Below are 22084 nucleotides of genomic sequence, written 5' to 3'. Positions count from 1 at the left end.
AAAATAATTTTAAACCATATTTGATTTAGCTAGTAGCAGATTAATTAAAAAAAAGATTGTATTTACATTGTAAACTGTAAGATGAAAAATTAAATAGATTATATTGGAAACATTAGGCAGTATTTAATTTATGGATATTTTACAAAATCTAATATTTTTCCAAAAATTATTTTAAATATGTATATTTATACAGTTTCTTTTTCTTAATAGAAAAATCTCTGAATTACAATGAATTCTATTTTACTACAATAAAATTTCTCTTATAATAAACCTTTAATTTAAATTAATAATTTAAATAACTAGGAAATCGTTATTGTATTAAGGAAACCGATTATTTAAAAACATATAGCACAAAAAGAAAATTATCGCACCTTTTAAAATCGATTATTTCAATCACTGATAATAAATTTAAGATCTGATTCATCAATCATAATATAATAATTGGAATTCAAACCACAAGAATTGACTTTATTATTTAAAAAGTTATAGAAATTTTTTCACCAACCTCAGATATTTGAATATTTTGTTAATTATTTACAACCAATTGATACCAATTACAGATTTTAATAAGTATTTTGTGACGTTCCTAATACTATACATATTTCTGCAAAATCTAATTCATTTAAAAGTAGAATAATCGAATTTTTAGTTCTTATAGTGGTAGCAAATTATAAAATTAAAATATATAATATAAGTTTACAATTTCTCAATTGTTATCAAAGGATAATAGATTTATTGATATATCTTTATAAAGAAAGATAATTGGTATAAAGATTATTAGAAAGAAATCTTGTATGAATAAGGATGTATTGTTCGTATATTTTATATTTGTTGATTTATCCTGTAGTGAAATTATAATATGAAACTAACAAGGAGTTAGATAGGATTTGAGAATGAAATTGATCTGCGAAACTTACACAGAGGCCCAAACGTATAGAGAATTATTTCACTCTATTACTCATATTTTTCGTAAAATAAAAGTCCCGTTAATTCAAGGGACTAATCACTAATTCAGTTAACAAGTAAATATCATTTGGTTTAAAAATTTTAGTACATATAATATTTATATTTTATAATATAACATGGTAATATATTAGAAATAAATGTATTTGCCTACATAAACATTATTAGTTTCCCTCCAAAATAAGCCTAAATAACAGTAAAAATAATTGTAACTGAGTAAAGAATATTTTGTAAATAGAGTTCCTTATTCAATATTTAAATAGTCCATCTATTTTATCGTTGCTTTTATATTTAAACATTATGAATAATATTTATTCGATTATTTTGAATGAGTTTTTTGATCAATAACATTATATCGTTAATTTTAGTCCAAATTCATTAGTATTGATACATTGTGAACGATGGATCATTATGAATTTAAAATATTCAAATTTGATATACTATTTATAAGATATTTTGATCAGTCAAATTTAATATTTTTAGTAAAATACGTTTTGTTTTCCCGATTAAATTAAATTACTTCGATATCTCTGAATTATTATAATTATGTCAATTTCGTTTAGAATTCAATAAATGATAGTATTATATTTACCTTCACTTATGTACTAATTACAAACTAATTCCAATTAAGTGACTTTCTTCTGATCTACCGAAGCTAACACTAATTTCTAGTTAGATCTTTTTCATGCTTCGAAAATTTCTAAATGAAAATGATTATAATTGAACTTAATTTGTAGATCAACTGAAACGATTAATGAGCATTACTTATTCTAGTCTAAACGAGAACTTTTATATTAAATTTTGAAGTTAAATATTTTTCTGGTTTCAATTTTTGTCAGTTTTATTTATGAAAAGTTTAGAGCGTTAATATAACTTAAAAATTATGTTTTTTATTGAATTTGATTTAATTTATTCGTCTTGAAATATATATCAATAAATTTTCACGAAAAATAGAATATCATTTTTTTAACGAATTCTTTTCAACAAAAATTTAGCACTAAAAAAATATTATTTCTAGAATCATTATTTGTATGAAATATTATGTTTTTGAAATAACATGAATCATATCTCTATAAAGTATTCCTATTAATTCTCTTCAATTAAATTTCTTTTCAGTAGTAATTTGACGTAATCTATTTATTTATTATATTCTATAATCGAATAACGTTATTTAACTATAATATTATCTACAATAGCGACTTTCTTTACTTTAACTAGGTTTGATGAAAGAAAAAAATGACAAGCAAAGAAATACGCGACAAGAAAGCATAAATAAATGAACAATCATTTCGCAACTAAATGAGAAGAAAATTTGAGAAAGTGACAGCGTATATGTTCAAGCGAGTAAAAATCCTCACCTCTTTTTCGTTCAAAATGTGGCAACATTTTTGAAAGAAACGATGAATATACCCTTGGAAAAAAAGCGGAAAAAGAAAGATCTCGGATTAAGACGAACGCCTGAGAACTCCGGGTTTTCTGATTTTTCTTAAGAGTAGTATATAAGTCATAGGTATAGAGCTTCGTAGACACAATTGCATTGTATTATATAAAATATAATCTTAAAAGTAAACATAAATTAGTTATTTGCTCCATCGAGCAACTATGATTTGTAAATATTAAATTATAGAATCAAGTAACCAATGTTTATAAGCAAGATAAGTTATTTAAAAATTTCCAATTGATAGTGGATGTAATAAACTTTGTATATTGAATATAAAATTAATTTTCAACGAGCAGTGATAATATGTGATAAAACTAATGTGTCTATAATTATTTAATTTTTCTACTTTTCATTTTTTTTTTTATTTTTTATTCTACGTTTTCGGAAGAAAAGAATAAGAAGATTCAACTTGAAAAATTAGAGAAATAGAAGTAGCAAAAGTTTGAGCATACCTTTTTATAAAACACTATTACAGTAGTTGTGAAATAGCGTTGAAAGGAGTAAAAATACGAGTTGTATAATAAAAGAATTCAGATAAGTTTGAACATGTAAGTAGGCAATTTGTATTGTAAAAATGATGTTATAAATAGAACTTTTTACTATCGATATATTTTCAAAAGTTTTGAAATTTCCTGATGAAACTGAAAATTAAATTTTATTTTTAATATAATTTTATACTTATTTTTAATGTAAATGCTGTCCGTATAATTACTATTATTCTATTAGATTATACGAAATTTAAATGATTTATAAAATTTTGCACTTTATCGAGCCACTTATAACTGCTTCGTCTATCCTTTTAAACAATTATTTTCCATATTACTACTGACTTTATACATAGAATTCAACAGATTACGTAGCACGGATTAACCTTTAATATTTTATCAAAGCAATTACGCCATCCAATGAACTATGTAACGGTCGTTTTAGTAAACAACAAACCGTCAGTCCATCGTCACTTGGATCGATCAGGAGTAAAGCGAAGGTTCAGTCTTACGGATCTAACGTGACTCCCTAGAAAATCCTTTTGTCCTATTCGTATACGATAGACGTGGGTTTGGTTTTGGGTCAACTAAAAGTGCTTTATTCTAACGCATTACGTGAAAAACGAAAGGCAAACTCTAGGAAACCAATCGTCGAGGAATTGTATGTGTTGTAGAGAGAAAATGCAGCCGAAGGAAAAGGATTATGCTTTACGCTGCCATTCGCCTACATGTAGTACAGCCATACCCGACAGGACGATTGTTTTCGAAATAACCTAAAAGTAATTTCGAATCAAACTTTAAATTTGATATATTTTTATTACCTAAGCTAATTAATACAGCTTTACTTCATATATACTTAAGCGGTACAAATTTCTACGCGTTTGTGTGCTTTCGCTTTCCCGTTGGAACTAAGGACGTAAATTACATTGTTAACTTTTCTTGAAGAATAAAAGTGTTTAAATATCAATAGCTGCATAAAATTTTTAAATCTTTCTGGTCGTTAAAATCGCAGTCTCCTTTTAAAATATTAAAAAAGTACAAAAATTAAATATTAGTTCGATATGTTTATATTTTATCTATTAATCTTTTCGTAGAAAAGAAAGAACCATTTTTCTAAAAACTAATACATCTATAATTATTTCGTTCTTCTTTTCATTAATAATATAATAATCGAATAATAATATTTGATTAATGCATTTGATTAATGATTAATAATGCATTCCTCGTAATAAGAAAGTGAAAGAAGGAAGAGTGCTAAAAAAAGGGAACGAAATAAAAGTATAACAGATATGGTATTGTCAATGGAAAGAAAAAGGATTGCAAAACAGCCGTAGACTTTTCAAGTTCGATATTTCCTTCGAGTGATCTAATTTCTCGAAGTTTCCAACATATTTACTATACTCGTTTATCATAAGAACAAGTGATCTTATACTGATGTTGACGCACGCGCAAAATAAATCATTCGACGTGGATGTTAATGTTTATATTGCTATAAAAGCTTATGTGTAAAGGTAAACTTTAGATATAAAGTAAATACAATTAATCCAATGATGTAGAATTAAGAAATTTGAAACGTAAATGATACTTATGTAAAACAGAATTTCTTTTCAAAAAGAAATGTTTTTCTTCGCATTCAAGTGTATATAAATATTTTCAAAACATTTCCAATATAAAACATTTACAAATTATTTGAATTCAAATAAAATTATTTTAATAGGATCCACGTATAAATAAATGCGAAATAATCACAGTATATATCTTCTGATATTTTAGTTTTTATTTGTACTTATCACAGATTTATGAAAAATTAAATGTTTACTCAAATAATCAAATAGCATTACAATCATTTCAGCAAAAATTCTTTAATTAGCCAATGTAATATTCTTCTTTTGAAAAAAAAAAGGAAATACAGTTTCCTTTCACAGAGGAAGAATTTTTATATGAAATATAATTTTAGTTATAGACATTTAATTAATGAAAAATAAAAAATGTAATTTAAGTGATCGTGTATATATGAATCAATGTGCGAATTAATATATGAACATATATATTCACGAGTATCCACAATAATAGAATATAAAAAAATTAACTCGAATGTATTTTTATTACTTAGCTGCATTCAAATTTTATTATAATATATTTCTTATTAAAAATAGTAAAAAAGATATTAAAAAAATTCTAGAAAAAGGTTTGAATAAGGCTGTAGATGTTCTATGTTTTATTTTATACTTATTCTATATGAAAATAACGTAAAATAACTAAATTTAATAATTAATAAATTTAAAGAATAAATATTTCTATAAAATAGACAAAAGTGCTTAAAGATAGTCACAGCATAATTCCATATGTTATTGCCGACTTTTAAATAACATAACGTAATTACATTATTTTATGACATGTTGACCCTTCACATTTATATATTTTAATCTTCAATTCAATAATAATTGCTATTTTGAAATTTAACAAATAATTAAAATTCGAAGCTATTCGAGTCTTTCATAAGATATTATGTATTTAGCATTTATTGATAATGTCGTACATACAACTACTTAATACATTTCTACAATATAAATTTCATTATTGTTATTTATTACTATTATATCGTTCGAATATTATACAATTAATGTCGAAATGCAAGAGTAAAAATTAAATATTTATTAATAACGGTAGGCAGTCTTTGCAATAGCAGACCTGTAATAAAAGAAATTAAAATGATTATAATGAGATCAGTGAGATATAATTGTACAGTACACAAAGACTTAACTATCGAAAAAGCCGTCGTACTTAGATCTCATTCATCCTTTTTTGTAACTCAGCTTCTTTTTATTTCTCTCACTTTCTCTATTCCTTGCAGCGGTTTATACTTTCATCGATCACTTCTCCAGAAACTTTCTTCTCCTCTTAACATTTCTACGTATATTTTTCATTCGAAGGAAGAGAAGAAAGATGTTGTTTGTTGGTCGGTTGATCTTACTCGAGAAAAACTTAACTCAATAGAGATACAAATTCAAATTTTCACAAAGAATTATAAACCATATATACATAAACATATAATGATTTCATATATAAAAAAAAACAAATAGCAAAATATGTTTATATATCTAGTGGAGGCATATTTCATGGAGTTCTTTTCTTATATGAATAATCAAATTAAACTATATAAAATTAATTCCTAAGTCATATAATTCAGTGGCTAATAATGAATTTAGTATGCATGACAATTAAATTTTTAATAATATGATAATGCAAGATTGTTAGAAATATTATTCAAATCACTTTTAATTTTGATAAACAACTAATGATATATGCTCTATACATTTTTACGGATATATTTTATTTAATAAAAATAATTAAATAATTTTATGTTATAATATAGAATAATTATATGTGTATTAATTGCTAACACTAATAGAATAAAATATCTTTAACATGTGAGCCTAAATATTATTACTAATTAAATTAAAGTCGATACGAATAAAAATCATATATAATCAATAGTTATGCAGATTGAAATAGTTGATGACTTCAGTTAGATAGAAGATAGATCATAGATACTCATTTACCAATACAATTATATATTTCTATATTACTAATTAAGAGTTTCTACTAATAACTCTATCTAATATTAGTATAAAAAAATAATTCTTATATTGTGTTATAAAAATTGCTTTTTGCGTATTCTATTGTAATCAATTCGAAATTATAATTTAATTATAATTATAACTCCTGTTTTCATTAACCAACACCTTGGTCTTTTTAACTTATTTTTATCATTGTTAAAAATAGATTGAAACACAAATTTTAAAGATGAATTTAAATAAAAATCATTCATTACTTTAATTCTGATTTAAAAGTTGTAGAATGTAGGATATTGATTTACGTTTCTACATTAAAGATTCATAATTTCGTCAATAATAATTTCATATTAAAAATGTCAACATTAATTTACTATAAGTTGTTAAGTTATTAAGAATCAGTTCAAAACTTTAATACGCTTGTGTGTGCGCGCGCGCACGCGCGCGCTCAACTGTGCAAGCCTACGTACCTATTTGACATCAAATCTTGCCCGGACATTATCTTAATGGTACTTTCATAATATTACATCTATACATTATAAGATTTAAAAAAAATTTAATAGGCGATTGCACATATTCAAATTTACTTGACTTTTTAAAATTTCATGTAAAATCGTTTTCTTATTTCCATCTAACTATAGATGACAATCTAAATAGGCTAAAATTTAATCTAATTTTTTCTTATTCGAATTCATAATGTCGATAGAATTGATAGTTTATGACTTTATTAATTAAATTGCTATACCGAAAATGCTAATGATGTTAGATAATTAGAATATGTTTTCACTTACGTTACTTGTCATTACCGTATTTACTTGATTAACTAATTATCCGACAAAGGAAAGTGACAGTATCAATGTAATATTGCACTTGTCATTTTATAGGAGAACTGCCAGCTGCAGTACATGATGGAAACGGAGTTTCAAAATCAGTCCTAAATCTCTGGCTCGTTCATTTGACTGTCAGCTACGTCTTTTCCAGATGACAATTCTAAGGTACGCATGACTTCATTACTCGCTTTTTCTTAATTTTTCTTCAAAAATAATGCATCGTATGATTTTTAAGCCAATTCAATATTGACTTACCATCCACGTTAAACAGACGTAGTGAATAATTAAGTATTATCGTAATAGTGCGGATAAGCTTAAATCTAATTTATGTAGTTAAATAATAAATATATTGTAATATAATTACGGCAGAAAGTAATTTCTACATTTATGATATTTTAAGCAAAATTTTTAATTCTACTTGCTTTGCATTAAATGACATATATATGGGGAGGGGTAATTTTATGAATATTTTAATATTAATATCAATGTTAAATTTTTATTATTTCCAAAATTATTCTCTCCCATTAATCAAATTAATTATAATGAATTATAATAAAATTTAATTATTAATTAATAATCATATTTATCAAGCAATTTAATAAAAAGTCAATTCATTACTGTCATAATATAGATAGCTAATTTAAAATCAATTGGAATTATAACAAAAAAAAAAAAAAAAAAAAAAAAAAAAAAAAAAAAAGACTAAATAAAATATCTATATTTAAATGTTAAGGTAAAATAAAGTTTTATCACATTGGATCGCATACATTGAAATTCAATAGTATTAGGCTTGATATCTTATTCAAATAATTGATTTTCTCTCTCGCCTAATCCATACAATTCAAATATTTAAAAATAACATGCAAATTAAGGAATTTCTTATAAATGTAGAAAACCTTTGTAATTAAATTCGGTTCTCTCAAAAGTCTCTTCCAACTTATCAGTGAAATCAGATAGCTCTGAGAGAAGATCGTAGATCCAAAAATAAAAATATTTGAAATAAGCTTCATAGATCAATACAATGTATGAGTAATGATAAAGAAAAGTATCGTTGTCAGCAGATTCGTAAGCTCGGTAATGCCGAGTATAGCAAGCACTCTATCCTAAATACTTAATCTGCTTAACAATGCGGTTACGCAAATCGCTCGTGACATGGCTCTCACGACCCCTTACTCCCCTTAACGATTTCATTTTTTACTTTGCACTCTTATTTTCATTCCACGGTCTAATCTGAGTTTCCGATGAGTTTTTAGACGAGCGCTCGAAAGCGCAGCGACTTATATAAGAAGCTTGCGAAAACTTTTCGAGCTTGCATGAAATCTAGGTAGCATGATAAGGAGGAAAAAATAAAAGAAAGTGAGATGTCTCGATGAAAGGAGGCGAGAAGTGTTGAAGATGAAGAAGAAAGAATGGAAGTAGGGTGGTTTGAAGGCGTCTATCGTGATTGGTAAAATTTTCTGGTTAAACAGAAGAGGATTAAAAATTTACGCTTTAAAAGTTTCTATTGCATTATAAGTGCGCGTATAAAATTTGTATCGGCTTAGTAAGTTACCAGCCTTACGTCATTCACACTTCAATTAAATATAAAATATTTTACACATAAGCTATGTCAATGAATACTGAATTTTCTCCTTATGAATGCCATCTAAATTTATTCTAATAAAACGATATATTCATTTCGCTTATTAATGTTGAGATAATGCTTAAGCATATATAATAGCTTATTGATAAAATAGATATTTATAGATAAAATACTAGAAATATAGTGAAATTAGAACTATCATTAATTAGTAGTAATATTTATTTTTCATTTTATCGAACTTTTCCATAGCGATAACCCAAATTTAAATCAATATCTTAAATTATAATAATAATTATTATTTTTTGTAATCTAAATGATTATTAATTATGATTATATCTGATAATTTATCATATTAAATTATCTACAATAAATGTTTGATTTATAAAATATTTGAAAATTATAATCATCTTAATTAAATACAGTTAATCACAATTTAATGTCGATACTATTACTTAATGATACATTAATTATGAAATTTAATGATTAGCCGGATAATTTATATAAATAGAATTAAAAGCTTTTCAATATTATTTCTAGTTAAGAAAGGAAACGTATAAAAATATATACAGTACCTTTATTTATGAATTATTAATTGTAAATTAGTAAATAATATCAACTACTTTACAACATTGATTTTAGTTTCCAACAGCAATTACATTAGTTAAAGTGTAAACTTTAACCTAAGTAAAAACTTCTAATTCTTTCTTAACACACGTAAAAACTTTTAATAATTTTTTTTTACTCTACGTAAAGACTTCTAACTAGCTTAATTAGAGTGAAATTGCTAATATTCATATACTCGAGACGATTAATTTATTCAGACGTTTCTCAAATATCTTGCATACTCCCACGCATTATTCACGTTTTCTTTAAATATCTTCATTTAAAATTACGTATTTAAAATTTAATGCTTAATTCGTTTCATTAACACTAGATGATATATAACGTTAAATTAACGATAAATTACAAAATAAATTTTTCTATTTATCGAAATGCTCCTTTATCGACCGATTTATTATCGTACTTATCTGCGCTACTTCTTCCACATTATAAGGGAAAATCTTAATGAAAACAACATCAAGAAGTTTAGGATTAACATTAAGCTATTTTCAATCGTCTGCTAATAGAACATAAATTGTAGTTTATTTAAACCGTTTGCACAAACAATAAAGACTTACTACAGTAAGTCTTGTAGTATATTAGCTCGTCCCACATATTGCTTTATCAAAATAATATAAACTAAAGTCAAATACGTTAGAGTTTATCTATTCCGAATGTCTGATTTCACTATTGAGAAGCTAATTTAAGCAGAATGAATTTTACTTTCAAAACGCATCGTCTCAGCACACACATCCATGCACCTCGCCGACAAGAGCATATAAACTTGCAAGAAAGTGAATTCATGTGGTATTAAATTTACTACACTCCTTCCTTAAATTTTAAACTATGAATATAAGTAAAACTAAGTTCTACGTATTTTTATAAAATTTCAATAATTTGAAAATTCTTTAAGTAATTATTATATTATTTTTTAAATTAGTCATAATCGCATCCATAACCTTGTAAATATAAAAATGTTTGTAGGGGAGGGAAAAAAATACGTATATGAAGCCGAAGTTTAGTACTCTTGAAATGGAAAAATTCTATCTGCATACCTAAAAAAACTTAAATAATGACAAATATGATTAATTAGCTTTATTATATAGAAAAATAAAGGTAATATCTTAAAAAATTATAATATTTCTAAAGTAAAAATTAATTATAAAATATAGAAATTAAAAGTAGACAATGTTTGCTTAAAAACCATATTATTTTGTACAACTGTATTTAAACAAATAAAAACCACGATATATGCCTAATAATTATTACTTTCAAAAGTTTGGTTATAATTATAATAAAAACTTTTTACAGTTATTTTTAAATGGAAAGTCAAAAAGCCAAATTCATTAATTATTCTATTTTTAAAAAAGTATTATTATGTAGTCGACATGTGTTACTGTAACAGAGTAGAACTTTATACAATTGTCTTTATATATTCATGAATATTAATTATTTATATAACTATAATTATTTTATTGTACTAATGTATTTCTTGAAATAAAATGAGTCATAAATTTAATACGATCATAGTTTAATTAATGCAATGTAACTGTTAATTTTAATTAAACTGTCAAGCTTTTTTGAGCTTATTTTATAACCAAATACGTATTGACAAATTTTCAAATGAAATACTAAAAGTAAATAAACCAAAAATAATGAAATATTTTAATCATCCTTAATAACTGATTGTTAATGCTTCGCCAATACGTACTTTTAATTATGCAATTTAATCAAAATGGAATGCTAATACAATAACAAGGATTTTTTAGTTGTTAAAATTTTCAATTTATAAGTTAATTAATTTTTATATAAAAATTAATAATATTTATTATTTTCATAAAAAAAATTTTTTTAATTCTATATATACATATTTATAAAGTTCGCGTATTACAGAAAGATATTTTTACAAAGTTTGCACATTAAGCATTAATTGACACGATAAATCCATTAGGATTATAAGTACATTTCTATTTATTTCCTTAATAATTATGCAATTTTTTTATAAAATTAATAATTTCAAAAAACATATAAATAAAATTATAAATAAATTATATCAATCCTTATGTACATTCTCGCGAATGCCGATTATATATTATAACTTACAATTAGGAATTCTGAATGTTTGGAAAATAAAATTTGATAAAGCTTGAATATTTCGAATTAAAAGACCTACAAGATTGTTAAGATTAATAAAGGAAATTGTACATATTATAGCACTGAATATTAAATAATAATATGATCACAAGTCTCTACATTATTAATTTAGGAAACAAGGTAGGACGCGTAGCCAATCATAAAAGGAAATGAATTCCTTCACATACGTCTAGAAATCGGATTGTCATACGGCTGAGTTGAGACAGAGACAGACAGAGAAAGAGAGTGAGAGAGAGAGAGAGAGAGAGAGAGAGAGAGAGAGAGAATTTATTCAATTACAGATTGTGCTGATCTTATGTTGCTTTAGGATCAATTTCTAGCGATACTCCTCATACGTGGTACTGGCTGATTTCCAAAATTAAAATTTCTTCGCATATCTACGCGCGCGCGCGCACACACACACAGACAGACAGACAGACAAATTTTCACTTATTAATAATATTTTCCATTATTTGTTTGTAATATAAAATAAATTAAAATATCATATTACTACAATTAAACTTTAAATTTTGAAAGAAAATGAATATAACAATATCATAAATACCATACATAGCATATATCTTCTTATAAAATATGGTAATAATTATTTACTTCTAAAAATAATATTTAAAAACATTAACAAAAAAAAATATATATATTATATATATATATATATATATATATATATATTATAAATATATATTAAGATTTCACTTATATATATATAAGTGAAATCTTAATAAAAAATTATTAAAATGTAACTCACCGTAATAATGCAAACCAAATGTTGTTCACGTATAGATGTGGTAGTACATTATAGGAAACATTTACCTTATGCTTGAATGAAACAAATTAGTACAAATCTCTTTATTATATACATACTAAACGAGCTTACGAAGTTATATTTCCACGTGTAAATTGCACCTTCCCATACACACTTATTTAAGACTTTGTCTGTTTTATAAAATAAAATTATTATATTAATAAAAAAAAAATGCAAATATATAAAAAAAATTATTCTTAAATCTAATTAATTATTTTTCAAAAATTTTAACTTAATGAATAAAATGAGTAATTGAAAAGAAAATTAAAATCATGATTATATTATTGCATTATAAGAATATTGCAAATACGTTTTGACATTTATGAATACTTTATTGGAAATTTAAGTATTTATTGTACAATTAAATTTACTTTTTGAAGAAAAAATGTTTCTTCAAACTAATAATTGATTCATTAGAAAGTTATTTCGAGTTAAAGTTATTGTGGAATCTTTGTTTTTAAATATATTTAAGAGCATAAAGTCACGAACGAAGGAATCATCAAATAGTACTTCAGAAATAAAATCGTAGCTAAGAATGGAATTATCAGTAAAATATCTGAAGACAAGTTATCTTTAGTACATCATATGTTACATTTCTTGTACGTTACATGCAGCGAGTACATCCATTAATCCTCAAAAAGAGAAAATAATTATATGTAGCATAAGGTAAATAAAATTCCACTGGTAGATAATAAATTAACCATTAAATAATTATTTGCATTAAAAATTTATTATTATTATTATTATTATTATTATTATTATTATTATTATTACTATTATTATACGATAAGCCAATTTTTTCGGTGTTTCTAATATTAAGCACGAGTTTCTAACTAAAAACTCAAGAATATGAAAAAATTGTCGTCTATGTTACGTAATTTATAACAATGGTAGATTTCACACCTCCGCGTTTCCCATATAGCTAGAGACCTGCTTAGCTCCATTTTCATATTCATATCATAGAAACCGGAAAGTCATACGCGTCCTCTGTATTTCACGAAAGCAAACATACACTGTCATCTTTACTATACATCACAGGGTAGCCAACTGCGACGTTAACATCCGTCCATCGCTCATAACTAATACTCAAAATTTCCCTCATTCTCCCATCATATTCTAACTATGATCGCCTACCATATATTTGCATAATTCTATTTCTTCTAATCACCATATATCAAAAATATGTATATTTGATATGTATTTTAACGATGTAAGATAAGAAGTAATCAAACATTAGAGAGTGAGTTTTAAAAAGAATAATCAATTTAAATGAATAAAATTCGTAGATAATAAAATTTCTAAGATTAAAGGAAAAAAAAATTGTAAAAAAAGGAATGTATACGCCAACAAACATTTCAGACACAATGTTTAAATTTATAGCCCCATCCTTTAAGTATAAATGTAGATCGATTTCATTTAATTATTTAGTTATCTCTCTTTTAGAAATTCAACATAGCACTAACATTTTTAAAAGAAACGTTATCTCTCGCAAATTCTTTTACTTCAAAACGTTAAAAAGAAATTTGCGATGGAAATCGTGATACGACTAAAGAAGAAGCTCAGGTCCAAAAACTTCAATGGAATTGCGAATGTCTGTAGTGGTACATCTAGCATTCACAAATAAAGAATATGTAAAAATGGAAATGTAAAGGGCAAAATGAAATCTACAGTTTTTACAATTACGCGAAAATCGTAAACAATCGTCGATACCAATTTTATTTTTTTTTTGTTTTTTAATTATCGAGATAAATTCTTTATGTATTGAAAAACCATTATAAGACCAGATACGATGACAACGTCAAGTCTATTGAAAACTAAAGGTAAATCCGATTTATCGGAGACTGCTCAAATGCACTTCAATACATATTTAGGCTCTTTTATAGCCATACAAGTGGGCCAAAGAATATGGGAGGAATATCTTGTGCTTAGGACACCGATACTTTAGTGAAAATTCTTCGCATGTGCGCGCCATCCCCTCGAGAAAACTCTGAAATGGAAGAAATACCAAATAGCTGAACATCTCACTCCTGTTTACGGATCTTCGCACTGGGACTGGCGACCAGAACTGTTAATCCTACTTTTATCCTAGCGTGCGTCCTAAAAGATGGGAGAATAAACAAAAAAATACGAAAGATAGAGAAATATTGGTATCAATTGGAATGACATTCTTCGCTCTATAAGTCCTACCGACATCTATCACGTGTTGACACAAATCCAACAAATGTCTTCTCTTACAAAAAATATAAAAAGAACATTAATACTCTTTCATAAACTTATTTTCCTAATATATTTTAACTTTCGTGAATTAAAGTCACAATAAATAACGTATGAAAATATTACATTAAAATATTATTTGCAAATTCAAATTAATTTGTTAATTATTATATAGATAAACATTCTTTAAATGGAGCGTAGACGTGCAGTAATATAAATAAATATATGATATTGAATAAAGATTATTTCGTTAATATTACATTTACAATTTTAATAAGTCATTTAATTTCTCATATACAAATTATTATTACATATCAATTGAAGTTAATGATGATATTGTGCAATTACGATTACAAAAATAAAATATTCTACAATATGTTATATTAAAGTATATGAATTTTTGCTTTACAAAGCTAAAAGACAATTTTAATTAAAATAATTTAAATATTTTGTTACTTAATAATGATTAATGTCTACATTCTAAAATCAATTAATGTTGTATTATAATTAAAGTAAGTAAATAATAATGGTTTTTAATAAAATTTAATAAAAAGAAACAATTTTAATGAATGTCAGTTATTTTAGTTAATTTACGACAAATCGTATTTGTTTCAAATGGCATACTTTAAACATAAATAACTAAATGAAAACATTTAAAAAATTTTAGCTATCTTTCAGTAATTATTATTATAAATTTACCATATTTGTTGTTATCAATAACTGTTATTGTTGATAGCATTTTAATAATACTTTATTTGCAACTTTCAAATGCTATACAAAAAATGAATGAAAGCAAATTAATAAACCATAATTTTGAATAATGTAACATTATTACTATCTATTACTAGTATCATTACTCTCTGTCTTTCTCTTCAATGAGATGAAATTTTCTTAAATATTCATTTCATAACATTACTAGTCTAATAATCTATAATATTTTATAAAAGTTTTATTAAAATCAAATTTATGGAATTCGTATTCTAAGTTTAAATTAAAAAAATTTGCGTGCATAACTTAATAAACGGTCTATTAAATAATGAATGTCTTATTATTTATCAGTTAAAGTATAATTAAGATGTATTGTTGTAATATCAACATAAAAGAAGTATATTAAGTTTCACTGAATTAGTTATCTATAAATGAGGAAATATAGAATATCTGTTTCGTTTCTCTAATGTACACCAATGTGAGTTTACTGTTAATACTTATTTATTAATACTTAATAAACTACAAATATTTATATACGCAGATATTATTAATAATTAAAATAATTTATATATAAAATAAGATTTATTTTATAATTTTTGTAAAAGTTAGATATTTCAAACATTGTTTATAAAGTAAGCTTATAATATACACAATTATAATTTTAATTCAATCTGTATGTAAATAAATTACAAATCTATATTTTGAAAAATCGATCCTTTGTTAATTTTGGAATCGTAAAATATCTCAATAAATATATGGTTATTGTAAACATGCTTGATACGAAGCTTTCAAGATATAAAAATCTATTATAAAATACTAAAATAAGATAAAAAAAAAAAACTGACAATAATTTCAATTTGAATACTCATAAATCAAAAACATTTGATGGGAAAAAGATTTATCATCCCTTCCTCGGTTATAGATCACATGTATGAACACAAAAAAATCTTATGAAAGACATAAAGAATCATATAGTTCAAAACAAATAAAAGGCTATTACCATCAAATTAATTCATTTTATATAAATCTTTTATAAATTAATATTAATGAAACTATGAATATAAATATATTGGTCGTGCATTTATTCGACCAAATATCAAAACTCATATCAATGTTATATAATAACATTTTCCAAGAACTTTACAACCAGAAGATCCGTTCCATTTTATCCCATACAATCGCGCAATAATCTTTTCCTTTGTATCCCTTTCATCCCTCTCTCGCTCTCTTTCTCTCTCTCTCTCTCTCTCTCTCTCTCTCTCGCTCTGTCAATCTCTCCAAAGACTACCATGACACTTTCAACGAGCGTACGAACGTATTCCGTGCTATTGCAAATAAAAGCTGATGTCGGGTTATCGTATTCGATGTAGGGGCGAAAAGAGGTGGATAAGGGCGGGGCGGAGGGGGAAGGGGGGAGTAGAGCGCGAATGGATAGGCCAAGTGCCAGATGCACGCATGGATATGTACGCATGTGACATCCTGTATGACTGCAGGGAACAGGGAGCGATAAGGGAAATTTGATATTTCACGCTGATAGATCGTTTCACGCGGCCGCGATGCGATTGAATTATCGATTTGTAATTCCATTATTTGCAATTATAGGAAGGCGGTGTCCCTCTATGTATTATTGCTTCCTTCGAAGCTTCGGATGATAGAGAAACCTAAGCAATATCAATGCGAGACGGGAAACGATCAAAGATTTATTTGGACTTAGTCAAAGAAGTGCTAATCAGTGAAAAATATTTCATTTTATTTGCGTTATTTTCAGTATAACGATTCTCGATTACGCATTTTGGGTAAATAATATATGGTGAGAGAGTAAACGATAGATGTGTAGCAACGTTGCAAATCGAACATCATACGCCACATATGCAACATTATTTTTAATAAAATACTTAAAAATAAAATATATCGTCATAAACCATAAAATTCTATGCAAATAAAATTCTGTTTAAAGGTTTCATATTTCCATGTCAAAACAACAATAGAATAGATGAAGCTGTATTTTATACTATAACGTGCAAAATTTATAACTTTATATAAATATTACCTTCAAAATATTTCATTTCGTCACTTTGCTGGTTGGAAAATTGTGCTTAATATTGCCATTCTATTATAAAATATTAAACAATTGATATAAACTTATATTTAACGATGCTTTATTCCATTAGCAATACTGTAGTATTTTGGCTTTTTTATTGACTTTCCTGACATAAAATACGTTTAATAATATTTAGTTCACGAAATTTTACATTTTATTTATCTCCAGTAATGTATATATATATATATATATATATATAAGATTACTCAAAATTATCTCTCTCTATAAAAGGCTGTGGTAATGAATTGCATTACCAAATGAAATGAAATTAGTTTCTAAAATTATAAACTGATTTATAAAAGATGAATAATTACAAGTAAATGAATTCAGTATAACTTATATATATAATTAAAAATTATAAAAGTAATAAATAATTTTTAAAAATATAACACTCACAATCTATAATCAAATTTCTATTTTACTTAGATAAATAGAGATAAAAGTGTACAATATTTTATCGTAATAATACTCCGAAAGATTATAGAAAACATAATTTGTAAAATAAATGGAAATGTTCGAATGAAGCAGATAATGAATAATCTATTTCAAGAAAGTATTTTTTCAACGTCGTAATATCAGTAGAATTGTTGAAATGATTAAATGATATATATAGATATTGTTATCTTCTATTCTTATTATTTAATATATGCAGCAACGAACTCGTGCCGATGAATAATAATCTTTTCTATTACTTTCATCATCTCTTATAAAATATCAAACTATTTTTAAAAGATATATTTGATTTAAATATTTATATATATATATATATATATATATATATATATACTGTATAATTCATTTCAACAAACATGATATTTAAAAATGCAAATATATAAATATATACCAAAACATGAGTGCGTGTAAGTGCGTGGGTGATTGTGTATAAATATAAAATTATATGTCTCTTTAGTACACTAAATTAAACTGATATTTACTTTTATTTATTCCTTTTTTTCTCTTTTTTTTGTCGTGTAATGTTTTAAAAAGGTTTTTTTATTCGAGAAATTTATATCACTAATATATATATATATATATATATATATATATATATAAAATAATAACGGGACTTTTGATGTCAACTATTGGTCTTATGAAATCCCTGGAGCACAATTCAATGCGCTTGTTCTCTTATTATAGGATATATAATGTGTTCTTGTGCCCGTTTTGTTGCACATGTTGCTCCGACTGCCGTCCTGCACATTCGGTTTTACCAATTTATTTCACAATTCATCTCTTTTTTTCTCTACTCTTATAGTTCCACGTTTCTCAGTATGCACTCTTTTCTCCCTTCTGTCACTCAGTATCACATTTCATTTTTTTTTCGGTTGCCGTAATTTTAATGCCTTCATCCCCGACAATTTCTACTTCCGTAAACAATGTCTTTAAATAATTTCATTCATCTCTCTCTCTCTCTCTCTCTCTCCTTCTTCCGAATCCGTAACTTTCTGTTCGACAAGTTCATTCTTATTGCGTGTCGTCATGTTTTTGCACTCATGTTGACTCGCACTTCTTTTCTACAACGACAAGTTAACATTTGTTAACGTATGGTCAATGTTAATGAATACATTATCTCTCTGCTTATTGAATTTTTTTATGAAATTTTTAAAAGTTTATCTAATATTATGAGCAATTACAGATAAAGATCGGTACAATTTATTACAATCAATATATTTGGTATATTTCATTATTTATCTTAAATTTGTACAAACGTACAAATATACAAACATACAAAGAAAATTTTGTTTATCTACGTATCTAGTATTTATTACTCATTAAAGAGTATAATTCGCTGTCTTTTTTAATACTTAATTTTTCTCAAAAATAGTATTTCAAATATGAATATATTGCCATTGCTTTATATTTAATATAATTAAATTATTTTTCATTCTAAGAATTGAAATCTATAATTGACAATTATAAAGTAGTCTTTGATGATGAATTATATTTTGAATTACCCAATTTAATAGATGACAATTCTAAATGACTTTAATTACAATAATAATTGTAATTATATAATTATATATATATATATATATATATATATATATATATATATCATTCAATCGCATTTTTCTTTGAATATTTTCCTCGTTGAAAGATGTAATTAAAAGGTGAAAGATCACAGAGAGAATTATTTTTTCAAATACATTTATGAAATTCTGTTTCAAATGTATTCTTTTCGACAGTTTACTTGTTTTATCCATCAAGAGCTTGAACAATAATCTTTTTATTATACAATAATTTCTTTTATGATATAAAAAGAGAACTTTTCATTGAATTTTTAATGTATAATGAAATAACACTTTCAATTAAAATTAAAGTATTTTTTGAAAAATAAGAGAGTTGAATATGAAGTGGAAAATGCTTCTTAAAGATAAAATTTTGTTCACGATTCAATACGTAACCACATAAAAATAAACCGATGTGCTTCAAATAAATTTACAAGGAAAATACTATAGAATTTAAATTTAATGGAATCAGATCATTTATAATTATTTTTAGATTAAGAAGCACTTTTTCATCATCTGAATGATGTAATAAAATGTTGTAATAAAATGCAATAAAATGAAACTGTAGAAGCAGACTTTAATTAATTTTTAAATGAATAAAAAATATTTATCTTTATGATGTAAACAGACGTAAAAAGTCATATGAAAAAAGAAATGTATCGAACAATACAAATAATATTTGTTATAGAGTAAAATTTATATGTATAATATTTTCGAAATATACTTCATAAAACAAATTGTATAAATTTGTATAAAAACACTAATTTCTATTCTAATAATATAAAATCCAATCATATGAATAATATTATATAAAATATCAAATAAAAAATTACAAAAATACAAAAAAATTTCACTTTCTCACAAAGATAAAAGATAATCGAAAAATATTCTAAACAATTTCATATGTCGTTATAATAAAGTTAAAAAAACGTTTTATTACCCAATAAAAATAAATATTGATTTATACATAATAATATTCTAACACATTAAAATTTTGTAAAATTCGGAAATAAAACAGATAAAATGGCGTTTTATATGATGACATTGAAGTCAAATTAATTAAATCTCTAGTATAATGTTCCAAGTTTAATAAACGAAATAAGAACTTAAATAAATAAATATGATATCCTTGTAATGTTTTAAAAATTCAATTTAACAATGTTACTAAATATTTAACACAGCTTCAATGATAAAAATTAACATAAATCTATTATTTTCAAATTTCTAATCCTATAAGATCTATTATTTTTTAAATGTATTCTAAAATTGCGTATGATTTTATCAATGGACGATTTTCAATTGAATTTCACATGAATAAATTTAATATTTAAAAATTCAATGTTTATAAGAAAATTTACTCAGAATAAATGTTCAAATGATTATAAATAGTGACTTTTTAAAAATTCACTCAACCTTTAGAAATATACATTTAATATAAACCTTGTGTTATATAAACTTAGATCTAGTAAATAAATTAATTTAAATTTTGATATATTTTTGAATTTTTCCGTAAATATGGTTATTGCGAAAATGCTTTGCTAATTACATTGCCCAATAAAAATGATAAATTCCGCGTTTTCTGAAAGTATTCACTTCAATAAAATTATAATTTATTCATTGTAAAAACCAATACGCAGCTTCGTGATAATTAATTATTCTAATTGCAATGAGATATCGTGAATATCGTAATCTGTGCTTCAACATCGAATTCAATATGGCGTAAGACGACGTTAATCCAGTGGAGTTTATCAGTAGTCGATCGAACACAGCGTTAGAAGTCGTTAACGTATACATGTGTAAAGTTATGAAGTAGGTCAAATGGACTTGATACGAAGTTTCCGTAAGGTGTTGAGCTCAATCGACAGAGGAAAGGAGAGAAAAGGAAATGTAAAGATATCGCGCAGTCGAGATAAAGAATCTTTCGGTGTACGAATTGTACGACTGGGGAGCTCTTTGTTCCTTTTGCAATTTTTTAGAAGAAAGCCCGCCGGGAATTAAATTTTTCAGTCCAAGCATGCCTTGATATGACCAAAGTCTTCGTCGTAGGAATAAAAAGAATTTACGATCAAAGTGAGAGAAGAGACCGAGAGACAAAGAGAAGCAAGGTTATCTCAATAATTCAGCAACGCATTCGGACCTAAGCTAAAAGATTTTCTCATCGACCGTGCATATGACGTTTCCGATTTGCCATGTGGAAGGGACATGTAAAACGCAGCACGCATAATTAAATGTGCCGTTGTTCCAGCACACCTATTGCGCGAATTCAAATGAGAAATTGTTCGATCGGTAGAGGCAGGAGAGAATCATATCCACGCGTAAATAAGCGCAAACGGTGTGCGAACATGAACAGCACGTGAAAAGCAACATTGTTACAAACAAGGAGGACGAAGTTACTTCCTCCCATCATCGATTCTACAACTATGAATGCTGAAACGAATTATCGATATTCTAGAATATACAATTGTTGCATTGCTGGGCAAATTTAGCCTAGCATACTTATAATGGTAACAGTACGATATATATATATATATATATATATATATATATAATCAAGAAAAACAAATTTGCATATAGAGTCAATAATTCCATTGTTTTCATTTCTTCAATTTCTGAGTGGCGC

At 25.2% G+C, this 22084-nt stretch overlaps 1 protein-coding gene across 1 annotated transcript in view; it reads left to right on the top strand.

Annotated features, from left to right (window-relative positions):
• LOC105359478 (uncharacterized) overlaps positions 1-7449 on the top strand; it is a 77057-nt gene extending 69608 nt beyond the window's left edge. The window contains exon 9 of the mRNA XM_011496092.1: positions 7349-7449. Within this exon, the coding sequence (XP_011494394.1) occupies positions 7349-7449 (101 nt within the window). The remainder of the gene's footprint in view (positions 1-7348) is intronic.
• The last annotated feature ends 14635 nt before the right edge of the window (positions 7450-22084 follow it).

Source organism: Ceratosolen solmsi, unplaced genomic scaffold (assembly GCF_000503995.2).
Source record: "Ceratosolen solmsi marchali unplaced genomic scaffold, CerSol_1.0 scaffold11, whole genome shotgun sequence".
Classification (NCBI taxonomy): Eukaryota; Metazoa; Arthropoda; class Insecta; order Hymenoptera; family Agaonidae; genus Ceratosolen; species Ceratosolen solmsi.
This window is presented reverse-complemented; position numbering and strand designations above follow the sequence as displayed.